The following is a 10,692-nucleotide window of genomic DNA, read 5'->3' as shown; positions in this document are numbered from 1 at the left end:
TATGAAAATTTTACCTCTATGTTAACTTGGGGTTCTCTGGAGGCTCAGTGGTAAAGAATCTGCTGGCCAGTGCAGGAAATACAGGAGATGACTTTTCGATTCCTGGTTGGGAAAGATCCCCTGGAGGAGGAAAAGGCAATCCATTCCAGTATTCTTGCCTGGAGAATCCCATGGACAGAGGAGCCTGGAGTACTACAGTCCATAAGGTCACAAAGAGTTGGACACTACTGAGCAACTAAACAACTACAAAAACTGCTATGTTACAGCTTTTTTTCTCAGACCCCACTGCTTGTCATTATTTAGTTTAATTCAGTTTCCTGTTTTTCAACCACCAACACTTTGATCATTGCTGCTTTTGCAGGAAATCAGACCCAGGCATTGCCCCAGTGCAATGACTCCCTGTCAGAACCAGCAGGCTCTGCAGCCTCAGAGGAGAGCGCCCTCTATTGCTCAGGTGAGGGTCCCAAAGGACAGAAGACCCTTTACATCTCCCCTGTCACTGCCCCATTGTTCAATATTTCTCTCCTCAGACAGCAGACTGCTCCGCCTGGTGGATGGGGGCGGTCACTGTGCTGGGAGAGTGGAGATCCTTGACCAGGGCTCCTGGGGTACCATCTGTGATGACGGCTGGGACCTGGACGATGCCCGTGTGGTGTGCAGGCAGCTGGGCTGTGGAGAAGCCCTCAATGCTACGAGCTCTGCTCACTTTGGGGCAGGATCAGGGCCCATCTGGCTGGACGACCTGAACTGCACAGGAAATGAGTCTCACTTGTGGAGGTGCCCTTCCCGAGGCTGGGGGCGGCACGACTGCAGACACAAGGAGGATGCAGAGGTCATCTGCTCAGGTCTGTGCTGTACACTGTCCACAGTCTGGGAGATGGGTGGAACTCGAGTACGGGGGTCTGAGCCCTGAGGGAGAGATGCTGAAAGGACCAGAGTAGGAGGCTTCCTCCCATGGAGCCAGTCTTTCCAGCAGACGTGAAGACAAGGTGCTTTCACTTTCTCCTACAGCAGCTGAGATTCTGGTCCTATCTTCTCACCAGTATTTCCTGGCAGAGCCATTCCTTACAGTTAACACTTGAAAGCAGGGCTCATTCTGCAGTTACCTGTGGTAGTAACACCTTGAAATCCTGGGCTTCCCAAGTTACACTAGTGGTAAAGAACCTGCCTGCCAATGTAGGACATGTAAGAGATGTGGGTTCAGTCCCTGGGTTAGAAAGATCCCCTGGAGGAGGGCATGGCAACCCATTCAAGTATTCTTCCTCTTCCATGGACAGAGGAACCTGACATAGTGAAAGCTCAGATTTTTCCTTTACAGTTCTGTTTGCTAGGAGTCTGAAGAGAGTCTCCATGGGCCAACATCCCAGTGGTCACAGGGCTGTGTTCTTCCTGCAGTCTCTGGGGAGGACTCCTTTCCCAGCCTTTTGTGGTTTCTGTGTGGCCTCATTTCTTGGCTCAGGACCCTCTTTATTCTTCTTCAGACAACAGTGCCTCTTCCTGTTCTCCCTCACTCACATTTCCCTTTGACTGGAGCTGGGAAAGATGATGCATTTCTCATTGTAGTGAGTTTAAAGATGTGTTAGGTTGGGCTCACATAGTTAATCCACAATATTTGAGCTTTATCTATCCATCCCAAGGTCCTTATTAATCACATCTGTAAGATCCCTTTTGAAATGTAAGGTAACATATCACAGGTTCCAGGATTAGGCTGTGGACATCTCTGGGGGTCCATTATTCTGTTGACCACCTCACTGTCCACATCACTTTCCATTATTTTAGAAGTTTTGTCAGGAAGTAGAAAACAACTCTTGTTACTGCAGGTGCCCAAGTTGGCCATGCTCTCCATTCATATCTACATCATTGTGGTAGAAATAGGTATATAGACATTAATGGAAAAGTCAGGTGAAAGGTGAAAAGTCAGTCTTGTCATCCAGTGGGCATCTCCTCCACTGGGTCAGGGATGTATGGTCACAACTTCTGGGGGTGAGGGAAACCCCAGAGCACTGAGTGTAATGCTCACTCTGTCCTATCTCCTCCCTTTCAATCTTAGAGTTCGTGGCCTTCCGGATGGTGAGCGAGGACCAGCAGTGTGCTGGGTGGCTGGAAGTTTTCTACAACGGGACCTGGGGCAGTGTCTGCCGCAGCCCCATGGAAGACATCACTGTGTCCATCATCTGCAGACAGCTTGGCTGTGGGGACAGTGGAAGTCTCAACTCCTCTGTTGCTCTTAGGGAAGGTTCGAGACCCCACTGGGTAGATGGAATCCAGTGTCGGAAAACTGATACCTCTCTCTGGCACTGTCCTTCTGACTTTTGGAATTACAACTCATGCTCTCCAAAGGAGGAAGCCTACATCTCGTGTGCAGGTGACTTACTGTCTGTTTCTGTGTCACTCCCAACCATGTAGGATGTCGTTAGTATGATTTTATATTTTCAAATCTAATTGATAGGTTTTGGTTGAGTCTACAAAATGTAGGTGTATGTTTATATTTGTCTCTGTGTCTGTTTGTTTCCTTTTGTTATGGGATGTGGAGTCTGGTAAACTACTAATTAGATAAAGTAATTTCAGCTGCTGGTAAGATGCAGTGACCCTCTCATTCAGGTAGATGATGAAGGTTCTATTGTCTCTTGTCATTTGACTGTTACAAAAAACCTTATATACTCATGTATGGGGACAAGACCTCCCCCAGCTATCCCTGATCCAGAGCTTCCCATCATTGTTTCTTCAGGAAGAAGACCCGAGAGCTGTCCAACTGCTGCCCCCTGCACAGGTACATCAGCCCCCTCTCCTGTGGCTCCCAGGGGCTCCTTCCTCCTGCCAGGGGCAGTCACAGGAGGGGCTGCTGCCTTTTCAGACAGAGAGAAGCTCCGGCTCAGGGGAGGAGACACCGAGTGCTCTGGGCGGGTGGAGGTCTGGCACAGCGGCTCCTGGGGCACTGTGTGCGATGACTCCTGGAGCCTGGCAGAGGCTGAGGTGGTGTGTCAGCAGCTGGGCTGTGGCCAGGCCCTGGAAGCCATGCAGGCCGCGACATTCGGCCCTGGAAATGGGAGCATCTGGCTGGACGAGGTGCGGTGCAGGGGCCAGGAGTCCTCCCTGTGGGACTGTGCTTTGGAGCCCTGAGGGCAGAGCGACTGCAAGCATGAGGAGGATGCTGGTGTGAGGTGCTCTGGTGAGTGAGGGGCTCGAGGTCCACCCTGGGTGAGCTGGGGCATTGCAGGGGCAGTGAGCTTGGCTGGGAGTGGTGGGGAGTTTGTATTCAGACAGTGTCCGGGTGATAGGGCTCTGATATAGGGTGGGGGAGCTGGGAGGACTGGACACTGATGTTGTGTGGAGACTCGGGGGTGATTTCAGGCTCAGGAGGGGAAAATGGGCTGCCCTGCATTCTGACCAATCACCCTGTTCCAATCTGTTTTTGTTCTCTTTAGGTGCAAGGACAACATTGCCCCCAAGTACTGCAGGTACTGTGGTCCATCCACGGGCAGGAGAGAATACTCAAATACTGGGGACCTGTTCCATGGGCTCTTTGACAGCTCAGGAGAGGAAGAGCCTGAGGAGCCCTGGCTGGTGGGGAGGAGCCGGGGTATTACTTTGGGGAAATCCCCTGCTTTGGTTCCCGGGGTCAGAAGGTTCTTATGCCCGGGATCCAAGTGAGTCTAAGTTCCCATGGTACAGATTCTAAGGTTCTCGCACCTGCCCCTGAGTGTTGATCCTCATCTCTGAGGTGCGGGTCCTGGGACTGTTTGACACTCTGTCTCCTGAAGCCCAAGGAGAGGGGATGAGCCGGGTCCTCAAAGGCTGTCTTGGCAGGGCATCTCCTTGACAATCCCTGGCTATGCCTCAGCTGGAGTGGAGTTGACTCATCTCAGGACAAGACCTGGAGAACCCCAGTCACTGTCAGTGCACTTGTATCTGAGGCTGGGACGCTGTTGTCCGGAGCTCCTTGGAAATGCTGGCACAGGGGTTTCTCTGTGCCTCTCTGTGACCTTCTCCATACCCACTTGCCTTGTTCTCCTTAGGGACAAGAACAACCTCAAATCCTCTCCCTGGCATCTTCTCCCTGCCTGGGGTCCTCTGCCTCATCCTGGGGGCCCTTCTCTTCCTGGTCCTCATCATCCTGGTGACTCAGTTGCTCAGATGGAGAGCAGAGCGCAGAGGTGGGCTGCAGGGGGAACTGGGGACCAGGGAGAGTGTGTGGAGGCAGGAGATGGGGCAGGTGTGAGGAGGGGAACCTGGGCCAGGTCTCTGTTCTGAGTTGCAGAACTCCATGTGCTCTGTGATGAGCTCTTATGGCTGAGTATACTGAGGTTCTTAGGACTGGGGTGTGAACTTTCATAAGTCATGGCCTGTCCTATGAGACTAGACAGAGTTGGAGCTGAGCTATGGATTCAGGTCAGACAGGGGAGAAGGTGCTGACACGGTGCACAGGGTGGGAGGTTAAGCCAAGGCCTTGGCAAGCCCCATGTGAGCACTGGGGAGATGAAGGTGGGCTCCTGGATGGGAGTGTTTTGGGCAGCATCTCTGACCTTCTCGGGGATCTCTCAGCCTTATCCAGCTATGAAGATGTTCTTGCTGAAGCTGTGTATGAGGAGCTCGATTACCTTGTGACTCAGAAGGAGGGTCTTCTGGGCAGCCCAGGTGGGTGTCTCTTCTGCCCTCCTGGGACCTTTGGTTGTCACCACCCACTCGCTGTGTGGGTCTTCTCAGCATCTTCAGACCCAATGCGTGCCCCACACTCACAGAGGCAGCTCCTATAAAGTGGTAGGATGGCCTCTCAGAGCCCTGAAAGCCCCCAGGCTACACTGCAGGAGCCAGGTCTGTCCCTTCCCAGCCTTAATACAGGTCCTGTGTGTGTGGGGAGGGTCATTCTGTGTGTTGTGTGATGTTTGTCTCCACATTAGCCTTCCTGTCAGATGGTGAGGACAACAATGACTCCAGATCCACTCCAGGTAATAAAGGTGGACCCGCCTCAGCTGGGCTTTGGGAAGGAGAGTTTCCCTCATAGATATGAGATGCAAGGGGGAACAGTCTTCATTTGCTGGACCAGAGGCATCCCTTGTGTCTAGATGGGGTCCGTTCTTCCCCTTCTCTGGCTGTTCTGTGATATCTCACATTGGGGCTGGGCTCTCTGTGTCCAGAATCACAACTGGCACATAATGTTTTTAAAAATGACATCTGGAAAGCACAACTTATCAAAATAGTTTAGTAATGCTCAGTGGTATGAGTTTCTTTGAGAAAGATGTGTAAAATCATGTTTTGGTTTATGGACACTTCAAACTGAAACATGATCTTAGAGAAAAAAATCTTTTGAAACAAGGTGCCTCTATTTAGTGGCTCAGAAACTCTGGGTCAGAAGGGATCTTAGTCATTTCCCAGACCAGCCCACTTACTTTGCTTTCATCTGACCCCTGCTCTGCCCTTGGAAGCCCCAGATCAGAGGATTGATGCCCCTGGTGAGGATTACGATGATGCTGAAGAGGTACCAGTGCTTGGGGTTCCTCTTGCTTCACAGGGGAGGGAAGAGGAAGAGCTCCCAGAGAAGGAAGATGGGATCAGGCCCTTTCAGACAGGTGAGTGGTGGTAGCTGATCTCCTGCAATCTTTTCTTTCTGTCCTGGAAAGGGTGAATTTGAGCTTCTCAATTCCCAGCTTCCCTAGAGTTTTAAATTTGGGTAATCTCATGCATTCAATGGCTCATACGGTAAAGAATCTGCCTGCAGTGCAGGAAACCTTGGTTTGATCACCAGATGAGAAGATCCCCTGGAGAAGGGAATGGCAACCCACTACAATATTCTTACCTGGAGAATCCCATGGACAGAGGAACCTGGTGGGTTCATAAGGTCACAAAAAGTTGGACATGACTGAGTGACTAACACTTCACTTCTCAACAATATGCTGTCTTTAATGGTGTCATACTCCTTGACAGTGAGGACTCACTCTACTTTTGGCATTTATGTCTCCGTACTACAACATAAATTATGTGTTATGCTTGCATTAGAATTTACAGTTTAGGGCATTTCCTGACAAAACAGTGGTTAGGACTCTGCACTTTCACTGCTGAGACCTGAGTTCAATCCCTGGTCAAGCAACGAAGATCCCACAAGCATTCATTGCTCAGTGGCCAAAAGGAAAAGAAAACATAGGTTAATTGAGCCGCCGCCGCCGCCGCCAAGTCGCTTCAGTTGTGTCCGACTCTGTGCGACCCCACGGACTGCAGCCTACCAGGCTTCTCTATCCATGGGATTCTCTAGGCAAGAACACTGGAGTGGGTTGCCATTTCCTTCTCCAGATTAATTGAGCATATTTACGAAATCCAAAACTAGAACAAGTGTTTTGATAACACCTCTGTGCTGTCTTATACATGAAAGTTAGCTAGAGATTTTAAAAAATGTACTGTAGTATTGAATTTGTGAGGCATTCTGATAATCTAAGATGAACTCTGTTTATATGTCAGCATCTATGATACACAGTGGCCTTAACATTAAGCCAATTTGGTGGGTCATGGACTCAGAGTCTGAGGTCAGCTGAAGTCTGATTTGCTCCAGACGTTTCAGTAGCCTAGAGAAGACACTCATTCTCTGGAGAAAAACATTTCTCCCCATCTGAGGGCCCATGTGGTCCCTGGGGAGGGGCCTCTGTGGCTGCACCTGTGATAGCATTTGTGGACATTTGGGAACAGGAGTCAAGTTAACTAAGAGCAGAACTGGTTTGTAAGTGAGGAACTCAGGTTTTCCTTTCTCCACTCTTCCTCTCATTGTGATTTCACATCTGTCTGTTGTAAGAGGAGAACATTTAAATACATTGTTATGATCCTTACCGTTCTTGGGCATCTCCTTGCTGATTGTGTAGTTTGGAGGCAGGTCTTCCCAGAGCTCCTGTGATGCAGGATTTCCACATGAACTGAGGCCCCAGAGACCACATGGACTGGATCTGAGAGGACAGCCGGGATCTATCCTCACTGTAACTGATGAGAAATAGCCTGAGCCTCCCTCCTACCTGGGTCCCAGGGATGCTTTGTCATCACCACATGCTTAACTCACTTCCACCACACTGTCTGGTCCCCTTGTCTCGGTTCTAATTATATTTCTCTTTCCTCTTTCAGGCTCTTTTCTAAATGTCTCTAGAGAGGAAGCTAATCCTGGGGAAGGAGAAGAGAGCCCCTGGCTGCTCCAGGGGGAGAAAGGGGACCCTGGGTATGATGATGTTGAACTCAGTGTCCCGGGAACATCTTCAGTGACTTTCTCGTGATGTTGTATTAAATATGAGATGAAGCCTCAGATATTCTAATTGTTTGTATTTCAATAGAGTAATGCTGACCTGTAGTTGTGTTACATGAAAATTGCTCAAAATGAAATATTCTGAATAAAGTAACGTTTTTGCTTTGTTGATAATTTAGCAAGCTCCATGTCAGATGCTTTTAGATGATTGGTCCTCAAACACCATTTTCCTCAAAGGAAATACACGATGAGTGCACTGCCCTGTTTTCTCACATCCTGCAAAGGCTAATGAGGGCATGACTTTGCCTGGGATCACAAATCCTCCAGGTCACTCTTACTTAGAAAAAAGAGTCTAAACTTGGTCCACATTCACACCCTTCTTCCTAGCATGATGAACTTCTCAACCAAAAACTATAGTCAGAACCTGAAAGTAGCATTATTTTATTTGGTGGGAATGTTCAGGACTCCAGGCCCTGGAGACAGCATCTCAGTAACTCTGAGTAAACTGCTCCACAAAGGCAGGAAGGCAAGTCAGGCTATACATGAGTTTGCAACAACGGGAGCAGGCAGTCTGAAGATCAGGTACCAAGTTAAGGAATTTAGTATTCTATGTATGGGAAGATGCAAGCCTCTGGACTCACTGAATTCAACTCTTCCATATGCAGTTCAGCTATCTGGGGCCAACCCTGTTTCCCCATTCACCTTAAGGTGTGGCAGATGGCTGCTTCTTGCATTCCCCCAGCTCCTCAGCAATCACCATGGAGGGTGGCAACACCCCACAATCAAAGTTTTAGGACCCCTCACTTACATTTGGAGGCCAGAAATCATTGATGACTGTGACATTTCTTGTTTATTCATATGGCAGGAAATGTTTTTTTCCATTCTTTCCTCTCCGTCACTTCCTACTATTTATTCAGGATGCTGCTATTTCTTGTCTCTCCAGTTATCTCTCCTTCTAAGTGAATTATATCAGCTTACATATCTCTTCAAGTTGATGCGGGGAAAATTGCTGCTCACCCATACCCTGCATCCAGGTCGGACAGGAGGGCAAGAAAGACCTAAGCAGATGAGATCTAGAAGAAGAAATGTAGACAGAATGATCACGAATATTTAGCTACTTGTTTCAAAGATGTGGATGGAGGAGTCTGATATGACTAAACTCTTACAGGAAGAATTTCAGACTAATGGGCTTCTCTGAAAACATGCTGTTTCAAGATTGCCTTAATCTGACTACTACTGAAAATATAAACATGATCCTGCTGTGATTCCTCAGGGTAGAGAGAGCTGTCATGTAGGAGTGCCTAAGTAAAGATTACATTTATCCACCCACCCACACCCATTCCATTGTGGACATGTGGAGAAGCTGTTGTTCTAACATAAAACCTGAGAGTGGTGGCCTGGATGTGAGCTGAACCCACCCAGTTACTTCGTTGATGGCTTGCATGGTATCCAGGGCTCTGACATACACTCATGCCTTCAGTCCTCATAGTTCTAGGCTGTGCTTGGGGATGGGTAGATGCCCAGGACTTCACTCAGTGCAGCTCACATGGCCGTTCACCATTGAGAATTGATGAAATAAATGACACTTGATGAAAGAAATAAATTTTATGTGTTAGGTAGTTAGAATAGGACAAAAGAGTCCAAAATCAGTTCAGTTCAGTTCAGTTGCTCAGTAATGTCTGACTCTTTGCGACCCCATGAACTGCAGCATGCCAGGCCTCCCTGTCTATCACCAACTCCCGGAGTCCACCCAAACCCATGTCCATTGCATCCTTGATGCCATCCAACCATCTCATCCTCTGTTGTCCCCTTCTCCTCCTGCCCTCAAACACTCTCAGCATCAGGGTCTTTTCAAATGAATCAGCTCTCCGCATCAGGTGGCCAAAGAACTGGAGTTTCAGCTTCAACATCAGTCCCTCCAATGAACACCGAGGACTGATCTCCTTTAGGATGGACTGGTTAGATTTCCTTGCAGTCCAAGGGACTCTCAAGAGTCTTCTCCAACACCACAGTTCAAAAGCATCAACAATCTTCGGTGCTCAGCTTTCTTTATAGTCTCACATCCATACATGACCACTGGAAAAACCATAGCCTTGACTAGACGGACCTTTGTTGGCAAAGTAATATCTCTGCTTTTGAATATGCTATCTAGGTTGGTCATAACTTTCCTTCCAAGGAGTAAGCGTATTTTAATTTCATGGCTGCAATCACCATCCGTAGTGATTTTGGAGCCCAGAAAATAGTCAGCCACTGTTTCCCCATCTATTTCCCATGAAGTGATGGGACCAGATGCCATGATCTTCGTTTTCTGAAGGTTGAGCTTTAAGCCAATTTTTTCACTCTCCTCTTTCACTTTCATTAAGAGGCTTTTGAGTTCCTCTTCACTTTCTGCCATAAGGGCGGTGTCATCTGCATACCTGAGGTTATTGATATTTCTTCCAGCAATCTTGATTCCAGCTTGTGCTTCTTCCAGCCCAGCATTTCTCATGATGTACTCTACATAGAAGTTAAATAAGCAGGGTGACAGTATACAGCCTTGACATACTCCTTTTCCTATTTGGAACCAGTCTGTTGTTCCATGTCCAGTTCTAACTGTTGCTTCCTGACCTGTATACAGGTTTCTCAAGAGGTGGGTCAGGTGGTCTGGTATTCCCATCTCTTTCAGAATTTTTCACAGTTTATTGTGATCCACAGAGTCAAAGGCTTTGGCATAGCCAGTAAAGCAGAAATATATGTTTTTCTGGAACTCTCTTGCTTTTTCGATGATCCAAAGATGTTGGCAATTTGATCTCTGGTTCCTCTGCCTTTTCTAAAACCAGCTTGAACATCTGGAAATTTACATTTCACATATTGCTGAAGCCTGGCTTGGAGAATTTTGAGCATTACTTTAGTAGCGTGTGAGATGAGTGCAATTGTGCAGTAGTTTAAGCATTCTTTGGCATTACCTTTCTTTGGGATTGGAATGAAAACTGACCTTTTCCAGTCATGAGGCCCCTGCTGAGTTTTTCATGTTTTCTGACATATTGAGTGCAGCACTTTCACAGCATCATCTTTTAGAATTTGAAATAGCTCAACTGGAATTCCATTGCCTCCACTAGCTTTGTTCATAGTGATGCTTCCTAAGGCCCACCTGGCTTTACATTCCAGGATGTCTGGCTCTAGGTGAGCGTAAATGATCACACCTTTTGTGATTATCTGGGCCCTGAAGATCTTTTTTGTACAGTTCTTCTGTGTATTCTTGCCATTTCTTCTTAATATCTTCTGCTTCTGTTAGGTCCATACCATTTCTGTCCTTTATTGACCCTATCTTTGCATGAAATGTTCCTTTGGTATATCTAATTTTCTTGAAGAAATATCTAGTCTTTCCTATTCTATTGTTTTCCTCTATTTCTTTGCATTGTTTGCTGAGGAAGGCTTTCTTATCTCTCCTTGCTATTCTTTGGAACTCAATGTTCAAATGGGTATATCTTTCAATTTCT

At 47.7% G+C, this 10,692-nt stretch overlaps 1 protein-coding gene across 1 annotated transcript; it reads left to right on the top strand.

Annotated features, from left to right (window-relative positions):
• Positions 1-382: 382 nt before the first annotated feature.
• On the top strand, positions 383-7,391 carry LOC113892405 (antigen WC1.1-like). The gene is given in 9 exon segments (XM_027541225.1): positions 383-845; positions 2,051-2,365; positions 2,729-2,770; positions 2,855-3,169; positions 3,426-3,458; positions 4,017-4,154; positions 4,543-4,635; positions 4,899-5,567; positions 7,099-7,391. Coding segments are annotated over 8 exon segments (1,494 nt in total). The 5' UTR covers positions 383-391; the 3' UTR covers positions 5,003-5,567; positions 7,099-7,391.
• Positions 7,392-10,692: the final 3,301 nt, after the last annotated feature.

Source organism: Bos indicus x Bos taurus, chromosome 5, assembly GCF_003369695.1.
Source record: "Bos indicus x Bos taurus breed Angus x Brahman F1 hybrid chromosome 5, Bos_hybrid_MaternalHap_v2.0, whole genome shotgun sequence".
Classification (NCBI taxonomy): Eukaryota; Metazoa; Chordata; class Mammalia; order Artiodactyla; family Bovidae; genus Bos; species Bos indicus x Bos taurus.
The sequence above is the reverse complement of the archived record's forward strand: the minus strand, read 5'-3'. Positions and strand labels throughout refer to the sequence as shown.